Below are 16,617 nucleotides of genomic sequence, written 5' to 3' on the forward strand. Positions count from 1 at the left end.
CTCACACTCCTTAATCATTCTACAGTTCTTCCATTGAAAATATATCCAAATAACATTTGAAACGTTTCATAGAAACATAGAAAATAGGTGCAGGAGTAGGCCATTCGGCCCTTCGAGCCTGGACCGCCATTCAATATGATCATGGCTGATCATCCAACTCAGTATCCCATCCCTGCCTTCTCTCCATACCCCCTGATCCCCTTAGCCACATCTAACTCCCTCTTAAATATAGCCAATGAACTGGCCTCAACTACCATCTGTGGCAGAGAATTCCACAGATTCACCACTCTCTGTGTAAAAAATGATTTTCTCATCTCGGTCCTAAAAGACTTCCCTCTTATCCTTAAACTGTGACCCCCTAGTTCTGGACTTCCCCAACATCGGGAATAATCTTCCTGTCCAACCTCTTAAGAATTTTGTAAGTTTCTATAAGATCTCCCCCTCAATCTTCTAAATTCTAGCGTGTACAAGCCGAGTCTATCCAGTCTTTCTTCATATGAAAGTCCTGCCATTCCCTTTGTGGTTTCCATTCCCCCCAACTAATCACAGCATGCTTGGCCGTTGTACTGTTCATGGCAACCTCTGGTTTCTACTCACTCACTCCCAGTGAGAATAAATTGTGCCAAGCTTCACATCTCATGTTACTGGAAGAACAGTTAGTTTATTTATAATATATATCTTTTTTTAAATAGCAGCATAATGACATCACAGAGAAATTCAACAAAAAGAAATCTGTGTGGCCAATTTTATTTTAAAACATGGGAGGATGCTGAACGCTTCAGAAACATGTGTGCCAATATTGTCAGTTTTGTGATTTATTAATTGGATTTACAGTTATTAATATTAAAACTAACGAGTTCTGTAGAAGGTGTAAAACAACTTTCTTTCATCCCTGATCAACAGCTGAAGAGAAAGAAACAAACAAGTTTTCAAAACAATTTATGTAGAAATTCAGAATGGGAAACATAAATCTTCTTTTGTACTACTTCGTAACGTGACACACAATAGGTGGTGGCATTGAGATGGTGCTGTCAGTGGCCAGTCACAATAACCAGAAGGGAGATGGTGATTTGGATCTGACAGGTTCCTTTGAAGTGTAGCGTAATTAGGAGGCCACGTGACAACTCAAAACAGAAAGGACTCGCATTCTTCCTATTCACGACACTAAATGAATCTATTGCTTTGCTGGTGATGAAAAGTAGCTTGAGTTTCACCCTCAGGTTGGAAGTGACATAACTGTTGGAGGAATTTAATACAAATACCTGGCCATCAATAACATTCCCAGTCACATCCTGAGGTTATCACCACATTAGGTATCCACCCATTCACAGCCACATGTAGGAAATGTACTACCCGTTCTATAATTTCTAAACTGCTGTGTGCTTGCAAGGTTAATAATGGAGCAGAACAATACATCAATCATGTAATACAGGCCTAAGACTGGTTTTCCGTCCAGTTCTGGGTTTCTGATCACGGGGTTTTTTTTCCAGCTTCCAAAGAGCAAACAAATATTTTGCTAAAAATTAAATTATTTTTTCCAACTGTTAATTTTATTCCCACTCCCCTTCTTCTCGTGGAGAAATAGCAAGGAGCCCCAGAAGCACGTCCGGATCCGGGCGCTCGCAGGCTGAGGGACTGTCGGCCAGTGGGGGCACCAAGCCTCCAGTCCCATCCTGAGGGGCATTCTCAAGCAAAACATTGCCTTGGGATGAGGACCTCTGTGACCAGACGGATGCTGCCAAGCTTATCTCAGTGATGGCGTTGTCCTACAGTGTGGGCAGGAAAATCAATGGAAGCAGCACCAGTGCCATGTCTACATTGAAATATCATTGGACAACTGTCAAATCCAATTCATGTCCAACAAAGTCACCTGTCAGTGGAGCTACAGCTCAATAGAGAGTGTGTGTGTGTGTGTGTGTGTGTGTTAGTCTGTGTGTGGGTGTGTATGTGTTAGTTTATGTGTGTGTGTATGTTTTAGTGTGTGTTTGCACGTGTGTTTGTGTGTGCGTGTCCGTATGTGTTTATGTGTGTGTTTGTGATTGTATGTGTGTGCATGTCTGTGTGTGTGTTTGTCTGTATGTGTTTGTGAGTGTATGTGTCTGTGTGTGTGTGTGTCTGTGCATGTATGTGTGTGTGTGTGTATGTGTGTGTGCGTGTGTGTGTGTGTGTGTGTGTGTGTGTGTGTGTGTGTGTATTTAAAACATATTACTCCTGTGCTTGCTGATGTCAGCATGATACATTGTCACTCGTGTTTTCACTCTCAGGGATGCTCTCCAAGTTGCCCCGTGATCGTAACTGATCTGGAGATGTCGAGCCGCTCTTACTGATACCACACGATTGTGCTGCATAGTGGATCTGTCTCAGGTTATCCAGTGCTTCATTCTTTGCGTGTTTCAGCAGATCTGCTTGGCCCTGAAAGTGACAAATGCACAGAGAAATTACTCACATTGAAATTTGCCGTTCTGTTTATTGGCTGTGACTCAGCTACCAGTCACCACAAAGAAAAAACAAATCTCCAGGAAAGTTCAAATTCCACTCCAAATACTTGAGAACAAAATGTTAACCCTTTGGTTGAAATGTTAATACCATGTCTTGTATCAGGTGGACACAGAAAGATGGAATAACAATGTACCTCTGTTGCTGGTTTATCTCAAAGATGGAGCAACACAGCGGGTCAGGCAGATTCTCTGGAGAACGGGGATAAGCCACGTTTTGGTTTGGAATCCTTCTTCATACACCAACCCGACACATCACCTATCCATGTTCTCCAGGGATGCTGCCTGACCTGCTGAGTTACCCCAGCATTTTGTGTCTACCTTTGAATACAAAGGCTTTCAATTTGAAGTCAAATGGACCTCGGCAACCACGACCTGCCTCAATCAATCTCAGTTAATCAGTTTCTCTGGTCAGTTGTTGTTTGGGGATTGGTCTGTGTGCATATGGCTGCTGTGATTCCCACATTATCGGGGCTACTACACTTCAAAGGTATTTCATGAGCTGCAAAGTGCTCAATGACACCCCGAGATCCTGAAAGACTAGGGCAACGCATTGATACAGAGTCTCAACCTGAAACATTGACAATTCTTTTCCCCTCATGGATGCTCCTCGATTTGCTGAGTTCCTCTGGCTATTTGATTCCTGCATCTGAAGTCTCGTTCATCTCCAGAAATGCGTATTTTGAAAAAGAGCAGCAAGGTTTTCTCTCATGACCAGACTAGCATTGAACCCATGGTACATTGGCATCTACACGATTGTTAACATACAGATAGCTTATTAATGAATATGCAGTTTTAGTAGTTATTGTACTATAGAATAAGTGTGTATAAGCAGTTTAAATACTACTTTAGCTTTGGGCTTGGTTTTCTTGATTGAGTGCTTATCCTGGTGTTATTGCACGTACTTTGTGTTTTAATAGTAATTCATTCTTCAAGGAATTATCAGGTTATTATGCTTCGTCGCTCATGTGTAAAGTGGCTGCCGGGCCTACCTCATTGCAATGACGACAGAGCAAAGACAAACTGCTGGAGGAAGCCAGCATCTGTGGTGGGTGGTTTTGGAGGTGGGGCGGGGGGAGGAATGGTGGACCTTTCGCGTGGAGACCCTCCATCCGTCCTCACGCGCCATTTTGCCTCAAAACGTCAATGCAGGAATCTTGAGCAAAGCACAAAGTGCTGGAGGAACAGTAAGTTTTCAATGTAAAAACATGGAACCGTTCATATGTTCTAGGAGCAGAATTAGGCCATCAAGTCTACTCCATCATTCAATCATGGCTGATCTACCTTTCCCTCTCAACCCCCTTCTCCTGCCTTTACCTCATAATCCCTGACACACCAACCAACCAATCAATCAATCACTGTTGATACTGGTTTACACAAAAAGACACAAAGTGGTGGAGTAATGTAGCGGGTCAGGCAGCATCTCTGGAGAACATGGCCAACATCACCTATCCAGCACTTTGTATCATTTTCCTGACCCGAAACGTCACCTATCCATGTCTTCCAGAGTAAGTTTCGATAAATAGCTATTTCTTAAATCCTGTTCTAGCTTATTTAAATGTTCTTACATGTTTTTGTATGCTCTTCCATAATTAAGGTTTAGTTTAGTTTAACGATACAGTGTGGAAAGCGGCCCTTCGGCCCACCGAGTCTGCGCAGACCACCCGTACATTAGCTCTATCCACTAGGGACAATTTACAGAGGCCGCTTAATCTACAAACCTCTACGTCTTTGGAATGTGGGAGTAAACCGGAGCTCCCGAAGAAAACCCGCGCGGTCACAGGAAGAACGTACAAAATCCATACAGCAGAGTCCCTGGTCGGGATCGAACTGGTGCTGTGAGGCAGCAACTCTACCCTTGAGTCACTGTGCTGCTCTTTACATACTTTAAATATTTTAATTGATATTTGCATAAGGTTGATTTGCTACTGCCTCCTCACTTTGGGAATGGACAATAAGGCAATAATTATTTTGAATTTATTAAAATCAAAACGTGCCAGTAACAAGAGCATTGAAGAGAAATAAAAACTACATGCAGTAAGTACTTCTCCATAGAACAGGAGCCCTAGTTTTGGTCTCTGGTATTTAACCATAAAACTAACTTTGCTCATCAATGGTCATTGCTATCCATCTGTCTTGTACACTAGCAATACCTGCAACCACCACACAGAGGCAGCATGCTCATTATCAATGCCCAGGGCTGCATGTCTACCTTCACAATGAAACTGTGACATATTTGAAACTTTTAGGAGTTTTCATGTAGTTTTTCTCATGTCAGCAGATAATCAGGAAGAAATAATAAGTCTGTACTCAAAACCTATCGCACAAACCACATATAAAGGGTGAATTCTTACAGAAAATGAAATAGTGGGTGAGTGTAGCCCTCGAGTTGTTTGTGAAGAACTTTCACTTTGCTCCCTATTCATAATCATAAAGTTCTTCGCTATTCTCTGTGGTTTAGAAACTCCTACGTGGTCGTGTCCCCCGCTCTCTGTAATCTCTGAGATTCGCACTCTAACTCTGGGTCACACTGATCCCTGGATTTAATTCATCAGCTTTGACAGCTGTGCCAGGGAGATAAGGTCTAGACTTTCCTCCCTTCCCCTCCTGACTCACACTATCTTCCTTCAAAACACTTTGAACCATCTCCCTATGACCAGGCTTTTGGTCAAGCAGCCAAATATTTCAATCGGTGACTTGGTGTTAATCTTTCTCTGTTATAAACCCTGCGACAGACCTTGAGAGGGGCTGCTGTGTTCAAGGCATTATTTAGGCGAATTGGTAAAGGCACAACATGAATGCTGTTCTTGTTAGAGAGCCTAAATTAATAGCAAATGGGATCTGCAATTGCTGAATTGACACTGTAAGTTTGGTCCCCTTGATTGCAAAACATTGCGATGGGATTCAGTGATTATTTACACTTGTATCTTCTTCCCTTGTGATTTGAAAGCTGTAAGTCTAAGATTCGACCCCCCCCCCCCCCCCCCCCCCCCCCCCCCCCCCCATCTCCGAGACACCAAGTTCCCGGTTGACTCCAATTTGCAAATGACAATGAATCATTTCCTTATTCTTAGTTGTCCCCGTTCAGCTGCAACATTGGTAGCTCATGACAGAGTGGAAAATAGCATCCTGTCCGCAAAGAGACAGGATCAATTCAAATCCTGCAAATTACTGCCCGCCAACCAGCTGTACATTACCAGCAAAGTGATAGCGGGGATGTCACCAGTCTGTCACGTACCACCTACTCACTAATAGCTTATTCACTGACATTCAGTTCAGGTTTTGACAGGGACTCTCAGCTCCAGGTTTCATCACAGCCTTGATCCACACACGAACATAAGAGATGGATTGCAAAGTTGGAACAAGATTCATCGCCCTTTACTGGAAAAGTTGTTCAGCTAAATAAAGGAAGATGGCTGAAATTGCTGGCAATCATCACTCCCAAGGAGTCAAGGAGTCCATGGTAACGTTAGAGGTAGCGACTGGATTACAGTCTATTTATCTTACGATTCCTTAGATGACGGTGCAATTTGTGCCGACATAGACAACCAGACCAACCTATGACAGCAATCGTAAAGGTGAATTTCCATCTGATCTCATTCCAGTATTTGATCTGTGAAGTTTTATTCTACACTGGTGTCTCATACTGCACGCAGCTGTTGTTTTCAGGAACAGATGAACCATCCAAATCTTTCATCTACAAAAGAGTCTAGGCCATGGAAGTTACTTACTTTTAACACAGTGATATTCCATGCAAAGCTCTCAAATGCCTTCTGGAGTTTTCGACCTTTCAGGCCTTCCTTTGATCCAGTTTCATGCAGGTCTCCATGGAAATCCAAACCTGTGCATTTGGAAGAATTAAACTCTGTCAAAGAATGCAAGCTTCTTGGTTGATTAAGACATTGGATTTCAATTCATTTTCTGATAACAAAAGATGTGAAAGACACTTGGAAAATTGACACAAGATTTTTCTTCCGCCAGTCCTGACATTGGGGTCAAAGAGTAAATGGGCAGGCACTGGGTATACCATGCTAAATTCGACCTTATATTTAACCAGACATTGTGGGTGGTGGAAGATCATTCAACAGCACTATACGGTACGGCATTTTACATCAAATGTAGCAGGCCATAGGGTGGATGTCGAGAAGACTGTTATTGGTGTTGGTTTATTTGGCACAGGAGCGCCATGGTTTAGTTTAGTTTGGAGATACAATGGGGAAACAGGCTCTTCGGCCCACCGAGTCCGCGCCGACCACAGATCTCCGCACAGTAACACTATCCTACACACACTCGGGCCAACTTTTAAATATACCAAACCAATTAACCTGCAAACTGGCATGTCTTTGGAGTGTAGAAGGAAAACCAAGATCCCAGAGAAAACCCGTCCAGGTTACGAGGAGAATGTACAAGCTCCGTAGTCAGGATCGAACCCGGATCCCTGGCGCTGTCGGGCAGCAACTCTACCACTGCGCCACCATGGTTTTCTGTTGTGCATCTAGCAGTGCCCCAGTTGATCTGCCGGCTGTGCTGTGTATTTGCCCACAAACCCATAATGTTGTTTCATTTGATAAATTGTTTGTCCGCAAATCATCAGCATTAAAAAAAACATGAGACAGAAAATACAAAATTGGTTTAATTGGAAAGAAATTGTTCACAGCATGGAGGCGCATGAGACTGCAGATACTGGAATCTGCAGCAAAAACAAGGAAGAACAGTAGGAGGAACTCAGGCAGTATCTGTGGATAGAAATGGATATTCGGGATAAGGGGTCCCGACCTGAAACGTTGACAGTCCATTTCCCTCCACCCACACTACCTGACCCACTCCTCCAGCTGCAATCATTTTGTTCGTTCACTACATCCCATTCCCATGAAAGAAGACTTGAAGGAGACATCTGGAAATAATAAACATGTTGTTATTAAATGGCAGTGACCTTACTACTTGTTTTTCTACTGCGGTGCTCACGGTTTTAAATGTGTGTCACCCCCTTGAACCATTGCTAATGGGAGTAACTTCCTCAATTCATCCTGTCCAAACCACTCATGATCTTGTACACCTCTACGGAATCTCCTCTCAATCTGAAGAAGGGGCTCGACCCGAAATGTCATAGAAACATAGAAACATAGAAATTAGGTGCAGGAGTAGGCCATTCGGCCCTTCGAGCCTGCCATTCAATATGATCATGGCTGATCATCCAACTCAGTATCCCGTACCTGCCTTCTCTCCATACCCCCTGATCCCCTTAGCCACAAGGGCCACATCTAACTCCCTCTTAAATATAGCCAATGAACTGGCCTCAACTACCCTCTGTGGCAGAGAGTTCCAGAGATTCACCACTCTCTGTGTGAAAAAAGTTCTTCTCATCTCGGTTTTAAAGGATTTCCCCTTTATCCTTAAGCTGTGACCCCTTGTCCTGGACTTCCCTAACATCGGGAACAATCTTCCTGCATCTAGCCTGTCCAACCCCCTTAAGAATTTTGTAAGTTTCTATAAGATCCCCTCTCAATCTTCTAAATTCTAGAGAGTATAAACCAAGTCTATCCAGTCATCCATTCCTTCTCTCTAGAGATGCTGCCTGCCCCACTGAGTTACTCCAGCTTTTAGTGTCATTCTCCTCTCATTCTCCTGTGTTCCAAAGAGAACAACTCCCGCTTCTCCATCACAACCTAAGAGGAGTTGCAGATGTTTCATGAGCAGAGCAATATTGTGTTCTTTCAGTGACATCACTGATAATCTTGAGTTAAGTTTCCTACAAACTATTAATGGACATCATTAATACTTCATCAATTTGAACATGCTCTATAAGAATTTGAACATTCACCTGAAATGAAAGATAAATATGCCTCTTTCAGTCAAGTTTTGTGAGAATCTTATTATGCCCCTGTCCCACTTAGGAAACCTGAACGGAAACCTCTGGAGACTTTGCGCCCCACCCAAGGTTTCCGTGCGGTTCCCGGAGGTTCCCGCAGGTTTTTGTCAGTCTCCCTACCTGCTTCCATTACCTGCAACCTCCGGCAACCACCTGCAACCTCCGGGAACTGCACGGAAACCTTGGGTGGGGCGCAAAGTCTCCCGAGGTTTCCGTTCAGGTTTCCTAAGTGGGACAGGGGTTAGCCTACCCTGAAGGTATGCCTTCTAATTTTAAGCAGCCCTGCCATGGAGAATTGTTTGCTATTACCCAACCTGTAATGCCCTTCATAATTATATATACCTTTCTCAGACCGCCCACTCAGACTTTTTCACTCCAAGGGAATAATTAGATACACAATCTTGCAAATGAGAATTAAAATGTCGCTTCCATCTCCTCATTAGTGAGCAGACTGTTGGTGAGTAAGTGCCAATGGAGTGTGCTGCCAATGACAATCTTTCATTCCTTAAGGAAGACTGAGAGAAGAGTGTGTGGAATTTTCTACATTGGCCACCAATTTTGTAACTGTACTGGGACAACTTGGCTGAAAGGTGCAGCTAGTGCGGGATCTGAGGTCTTCGTTACTACTGCTGTGTTGTTGTCTGGTCTCATAGCCTTTTCTCAATCCAGCGCTCACACCTGCTCCTGGATACCACACGGAGTGAATTGATTTGACTGAAGACTAACCTCTGAGAGGGTGGTCATCTCAGAAGGAACATGGGTGTGAATACTTCAGCCTTGTCTCCAGTACACATATGTCAAACCCCACCTTTGTGCAGGGTGGGGATATTCTGGATTCTGTGGTCATCGTCACTAGGGCAAGTTTTTCGTTGCATTTACTATGCTTGCCTTGAACTTGAATTTTGAATTTTGAATTTGGATTGTTGGTTCATCTATTTGCATTGTTTAATGAAAACTTACCTTATGATGCAGGGAGCTGTTGTGTGATCTGCCTCTTACCATGGTTGCTAGCTGAAAATGCCGCAGTATCACTATGTCACCTTAATGGGCAAACTATAACATGACATTCCCCGTTTGCTAAATTAATGGTTTGATTCATTTCGATGATTGCTCTGCAATCGATGGGTCAGGTGGGCTGAGGAACGGTTGATGGAATTTAATACGGAGAAATGTGAGGTGTTGCCTTTTTGGGAAGTCTAGCATGGGCAGGATCTACACAGTGAATGGAAGGCCTCTGGGTAATGTTATAGAGCAGAGGGAACCTAGGAGTGCAGGTACATGGTTCCTTAAAGGTGGAGTCGCTGGTAGATAGGATGGTCAAAAAGGCTTTTGGCACATTGGCCTTCATCAGCCAGAGTATTGAGTATAGAAGTTGGGAGGTCATGTTGTAGTTGTATAAGACGTTGGTGAGGCCACATTTAGAGTATTGTGTTCAGTTCTGGGCACTGTGTTATAAGAAAGATGTGGTCAAGCTGGAAAGGGTACAGAAAATATTGATGTGGATGTTGCCAGGACTAGAGGGTCTGAGCTATAGGGGGAGGTTATGTAGGCTGGGACTCTATTCCTTGGTGTGCAGGAGGGTGAGGGCTGATCTTATGGAGGTGTATAAGATCATGAGAGGAATAGATCAGGTAGATGCACAGAATCTCTTGCCCAGAGTAGGTGAATCGAGGACATAGGTTTAAGGTGAAGGGGGAAAAGATTTAATAGGAATCTGAGAGGTAACTTATTCACACAAAGGCTGGTGGGTGTATGGAACAAGCTCCTAGAATAGGTAGTAGAGGCAGGGATTATCCCAACATTTAAGGAACAGTTAGATAGGTATATGGATAGGACAGGTTTGGAGGGTTATGGACCAAATGCAGGCAGGTGGGACATGTTGGGCCTGGTGTGAGCAAGTTGGGCCGAAGGGCCTGTTTCCACACTGTATCACTCTATGACTATGACTCCAATAACATCAGCTGTTTTATTTTGCATCGACTCCGGTTTTGTCCTATGGAATAATCAGCCCTCCCTTGACCAGGGCCTCTGTGCAAGGAAGACAAGCACAAACCCAGCAAAGAAACAGCATTGCACCGACCTGGGCTTTCTACAATTAAATGGCCACTAACAGATGCCAGTAGTTACAAGTTTTAGACACTAATAGTTTGCAGGTGCTAACAGCTTGCTACTATTAGTAAAGCAAAATGTGGATCATTATATTGTACCACAAAAGTGCAAAATAAAAAGCATCTCCCATCTGTTGTGGTTAAATGCTTTGGGAGAAGCGTGCGATGGGCTTTATTCAATCCAGGATTTAGTTCAGATTCTTTCCGTACATTTTATTTATTTTAATAATTGAGATTGCTCTGTGTCGGAAGTCAATGTTTTATGTTGCCGTACTAGTATTTCTAGGTAACCTGCTAGTCAAAGAATTATTCTCCAATTCCACGCACAACATATCATAATAATCCCCCATGTAGCAACATTAAATGGTTGTACTTATGACAGATGAGCATTCAGAGCAAGGTATCCTGCTACTGCAATTTATAACCATCAGTTCAATAAAATAGCAGACTGTGGAAAAGAAAGAAATTTACCCAAGTAGCAAGATTTCCATTTAACAGAACAATCGGTCGGGCAATCAATACTTTCTCAAAAGGATGAATTTAATTACAAAGTGTCAGTGGATTGATTCCACTGAGAGAAATAAACTCTTGTTGATGTTGCATTTCATGAAAACATCACTAGTTTTCTTTGAGCTATCCTGCAACAGACACCTCACCCAATAGAATAAATGCACATCCCATTCAAAGGGAGATCAGCAAATCGTGATCATCGCCTCAAACCCAGGATGCTCCATGGCAGAACATCATGTTTCTAAGCTCAGTGGGTTTCAGCAGCATCGGACCACTCAGCGGCTGTGGAAAGCATCTTGTCCGGAAATATTACAATCTGATTTGGGAATTGCTCTGCCCAGGACAAGAAGGCTCTGCAGAGAGTAGTGCGTTCGGCCGAATGCACCATGGGAACTTCACTCGCTCCCCTGCAGGAACTATACATCAGGAGGTGCAACTCCAGAGCCAATAAAATCATGGGAGACCCCTTCCACCCCTGGAACGGACGGTTCCAGCTGCTACGGTCAGGCAAACGCCTCCGTTGCCATGCTGTGAGAACGGAGAGGTTGAGAAGGAGTTTCTTCCCAGAGGCCATTAGGAATGTAAACTCCTATCTCACCAGGGACTAACTTTACTGTACCACTCTACTGCTTTTTTTTAATTGTTTTTTTCCCATTTTTCCTTCCGCCCACAATATTTAATATGTAAAAGAATATGTGATTCTGTTCCATTCTGTTTGTAGTTTGTTCGGTTGTTTGTTTGTTTGTCTTTCTGCACAGGGGCCGCGAGCATTGCCACTTTCACTGCACATCTTGTATGTGTATGTGACAAATAAACTTGACTTGACTTGACTTGACCAGTGCATCATTCTCCAAGCATTCCAGCATCTCAGTGCTTGCTCAAAGGGAGACTTCAATCACCGGAAAAGGAGGTGTAATAGTTTAGAAAGTGAATTCTGGAGCTCAAACTCATGAGGATGCAAGGAAAGGTAGCAGGGAAACAAGTAGGTTTGTTTAGAAATCCTTTGCACCTTCTTTCTTTTAAAAATCAATTCAACTTGGCCACTTCAATGGACAACAATCATTCCTCTCCCCTCATGGGTTAAACAATCACTAGACAGTCCTCAGAAAAATCATTCTGACCCTCAGAATGAGGTTGGAATTGGTAGGGATAAGAATGGCAAACTAATGTAGAAACAAGGAACTGCAGATGCTGGTTTACACAGAAGAACACCAAAGTTCAGGTGTAACTCAGCGGGTCAGGCATCATCTGAGGAGATCATAGATGGGGGATGTTATGGGTCGGGACCCAGTTTCGGGTCTGAAGAAGGGTCCTGACCTGAAACGTCACCTATCAATGCTCTCCACAGGTCCATGTTGGCTGTCTGATCACTTGATGCAATGTATTCTGTGCAGACTTTGGACTTTTGAGATATAGCATGGAAACAGGCCCTTCGGCCCACCAACTCCGCGGCGACAAGCTATCAATTTCCTGACGCTAATTAACCTACAAACCTGTACATCTTTGGAGTTTGGGAAGAAACCCGAGCACCCGGGGTAATCCCATACGGTCGCAGGGATAATGTACAAACTCCGTAGTCGAGATCGAACCCGGGTTTCGGGCACTGAGCAACTCTAGCGCTGCACCTCTGTGCCGTCCTTAGACAGGTCATGTGGAAATGGCTACGCTGTCCGGCATGTCTGTTGTAAGCTGCCTGTGCCTCAATGTTTGCTACGTGTGTGATTGGTGAAAGTAAGCACTTTCAACAGGGCTTGAGACCTGAAATGTTACCTTATTTCATTCCTTCTCCCAGAAAGAAGTCAGGTCAGTTATTTCCACCATTTCCTGCTTTAAGTTCAGATTTCTAAGTATGGATTGGACTGAATAATTCTACTGATAAAGCAATTTATGGAGATTGGTACTAAAAATGCTATAAAGGCCTGCATGATGGCCAATCTTTACAAAGTTTTCATTTATAATAAAATCCGTTCAGTGATGGGTGATGCATAAGCTTTGCAGCTCAGCCCTTCAGTCACTGTGTTATAATGAAGCACAGGGACACAATGGCTTCACTATTTTTGCCTTGGCCTCCCCTAGCTTTCTAGAACTCACCAGCCACTCAGAGAATAATATCCCCTTTTCCAGTCAAAAAACGAATGGTAATGATCCTTCCACACTACATTGTTCACCAACCGCACAATATTTTCCAAATCCAAGTCAACTTGAACATCCCTTGTGAAAAGAAAATACCACAGGTGACGGGAAAATGGAAAAGTTAAGAGCAAACAGCCAGGAATACTATTTCCATTTTTACTCATTGTAAACCTTTTCCCTAATCAGTTTAAGTGGCATGAATAACACCAAACTAGATCCCGATTTGGGAAAATATCTTGTTTTTGGGAAAATAGATTCTTGGGTAACCATTTTTGGTTGGCCATAAAAACCAGCCTTTGGCCTGTGATGACAAATATTTGAGCCAAGACTTGGCCGAACAATTGCTGTAAGAATTAATGGGCCAGAAATCTAAATGGAACTGAAGTGATGACATTTTGTTTGTATACACTAGTTGATGTGTAAAAGGAGTGGGCAATTTCCGATTGCTCAATCTGAGCTACCTCCATCCCACTTGCCAGCCTTGCCATCCAGCACACCCCAGAATGACATCAGGGATATTCGTCTGAACCCCCAGGAGAAAACAGTTCAAGCTGTCAAGTTTCACTGTTTAGTTTAGCCTACAGAGTCCGCACCGACCAGCGATCCCCGCACATTAACACTATCCAACACACACCACGGACAATTTACACATACACCAAGCCAATTAACCAACATACATGTACGTCTTTGGAGAGTGGGGGTAAACCGAAGGGCTCGGAGAAAACCCACGGGGTCACGGGGAGGATGTACAAACTCCGTACGGGCAGCACCCATAGTCGGGATCGAACCCGGGTCTCCGACGATGTAAGTGGTGTAAAGCAGCAACTCTACTGCTGCTCCACTGTGCTGCCCACTTATAACATAATTTATCTGGCCAATTACGTCTTGTATCATTACTGTGATTCAGAATTTGAATGTGTTTGTTTCCAGGTTAGTTAGTGTGAGGCAATTTTGAATCTTCAATTTTGAATGAACCGTGTTCATCAGTTTCATCTATAACTTAAAACGGATTTGTTCTTTGAAATCACTGCCATTTTCTTCAAGCAAGGTTATGTCCATTGACTGAATGTCCAGTGACTGAATGTGTTGATTTCTCTAATTTCAAGGAGCTCTTGCGTTCCCTCTCTCTCCCACCCTAGTCGTCCTGCTAGTTCAACTGTTTGCATCCAGATATCCCTTCGTTATCACCGCAGCCAACAATGGATCATTATGGGCTCCACCTACCCTTGGTCATCGGTGGTGGCTCTGATTTGTTCTGAACCTTTTGATACCTTCGGTTTCCCTGTCCCCTTACTCTCAGTCTGAAGAAGGGTCTCGACCCGAAACATCACCTAATCATTTCCCCCAGAGATGCTGCCTGCGTTACCCCAGCATTCTGTGTCTATCTGCAGAAATGACTAAGTCAATACAATCAATAGTGTCATTCTTGGTTGCCTGAGCTAAAGCTGCCATGTGGCTGATGTGTGCACTATCTTCCAGTTCCAATATTCAGTTCTATTGAACCCAGTGGGGCTTCATTTCTGAAGCAGAAGTTGATGCACATCTACTTCCATGTCACGTCCGTGGCTGTGTGCACCTTCTTCCTGTTCCAATATTCAGTGTTATAGGAACCCACATGAAAAAGGGGTCTTCATTTCTGAATGACCAGTTGCAGAAATGTTTGATGCACATAATAACCCCCATTCGCAACCATATAACCTAACTATAACAATTACAGCACGGAAACAGGCCATCTCGGCCCTACAAGTCCATGCCGAACAAATTTTTTTTTTTTTTTCACATCTACTTCCATGTCACATCTGTGGCTGAGGACCGCCTTTCGCTGAGGTGACGCCAATTGCTGAGGTGTAATATATATCAGATGTTGATAGTCTCCACATGAAAAAGAGGGGTCTTTCTGCAGCTGTAGGCTATGACCAGTTGCTGAAATGTAGTAGCCTGCTGCATACAAGGCAATAATAAGCTTCCCCATCATTCGCAATTGTTTTGATGCACTAACTGAAAGAATATAGTGTCTTAAAGCATAGACTGTAGCGCTGCTAATCATGTCGATTCCATTTCATTCTTCCCACATTCTTATCAACTCCCTCTGGACCCTACCACTCATTGCATGCTAGGGTTGATTTACGGAGGTCAATTAACCCATCAACCCGCAATAATTTGGCATGTGTGTGTGTGGCAACTGGAAACCAATGTGGCCCCAGGGAGAACGGGATGGAAGTCAGAATTGAACCTGGGTCACAATTGAACTTGGGTTGGTGGAGCTGTGAGGCGGCAGGCAGCTCTACCTAGCTACAACACCCAAAAGCCACATGTAGTTGCTTTTAAGTCGTGTATATCACAGTGTGATTCTCTCATGTTATTAACAAAGTGTTTCTGTGGTATCCCTGTGGCAATGTTTCTCAACTTTTCATGAAACCTTGCAAGAATGTTAAGATGTTATTACTTTCCCTTTTGATTTCATGAAATACACACAGGGATGCTATTGCTATAGTAAATGGTAACAGACATGATGAATAGTAAATTCTCACCACTCTGTTTATGTGAATTTGTGGCTGTTTGATATTAATGGTCTCAAATGATGCTTTTCTAAACACTGATAAGTTTTGAGAGAGGACTTACAGAATTCTGGAAGCTTCTGTAGGTTGTCCCTCAGCATTCACTAGTATTTAGATCCACCCTGCTTATCCGTTCCTGAACATGTACAGCCTCTGTTGTTGTGCCATCCTTGTGAAGACTTTCTTTCTATTCTTAGTGCCTTTACACTGTGGCAACTCAACATGCAAGGGACTCTAAGCACTACCTTAACAAATTTCGGTATAAGTCGAGAATTAGGGCGCAGCGGTAGAGTCGTTGCCTTACAGCGCCAGGGACGCAGGTTCGATCCCGACTACGGGTGCTGTCTGTACTGAGTTTGCACATTCTCCCCGTGACCTGCTTGGGTTTTCTCCGGGATCTCTGGTTTCCTCCCACACACCAAAGACGTACAGATTTGTAGGTTCATTGGCTTGGCATAATTGTAAATTGTCCCTACATACTGGGATGGTGTTAATGTGCGGGGATCGCTGGTCTGCTTGGACTAAGTGGGCCGAAGGGCCTGTTTCCACACTGTATCTCCAAACTAAACTAAACTCCAATAATGTGCAAATATTGGATTCCACATGTTGGAAGAGCAAATGCACTTCAGAATACTGAGGTACAATTTAGCAATCCAGAGTTTTCCCAGTGTAAGGCTGAAAACATGGGTTAATTAAAATAATGTAGAATTTAAAACTGTGGTTAATGCCCAAGTGATTCCCCATTGTTCTTGAGAGAAGGAAATATGTTGTATTTGCATGGTCTGGCCCGTATGTGATTCTACATCTGCAGCAATATTGATGGTTTGAATGTCCTCTGACACTGTGCTCTATACCTTTTCCTGGGTAGCTAGTGGTTGGCAATAAATGTTGGTCTTTCCATTGATGGCCACGTCCTGTGAATGAGCAACCGAAAAAGTATGAAT

General features: G+C 43.5%; 1 protein-coding gene across 1 annotated transcript in view; it reads right to left on the reverse strand.

The window, feature by feature from the left end:
• Positions 1–730: 730 nt before the first annotated feature.
• Positions 731–16,617, reverse strand: part of plcl5 (phospholipase C like 5) — a 133,118-nt gene continuing 117,231 nt past the window's right edge. The window contains exons 5-6 of the mRNA XM_055657133.1: positions 6,227–6,336; positions 731–2,412 (exon numbers count right to left, since the gene is read on the reverse strand). Coding sequence (XP_055513108.1) covers positions 2,227–2,412; positions 6,227–6,336 — 296 coding nt within the window. The 3' untranslated portion in view covers positions 731–2,226. The remainder of the gene's footprint in view (positions 2,413–6,226; positions 6,337–16,617) is intronic.

Source organism: Leucoraja erinacea, chromosome 27 (assembly GCF_028641065.1).
Source record: "Leucoraja erinacea ecotype New England chromosome 27, Leri_hhj_1, whole genome shotgun sequence".
Taxonomy (NCBI): Eukaryota; Metazoa; Chordata; class Chondrichthyes; order Rajiformes; family Rajidae; genus Leucoraja; species Leucoraja erinaceus.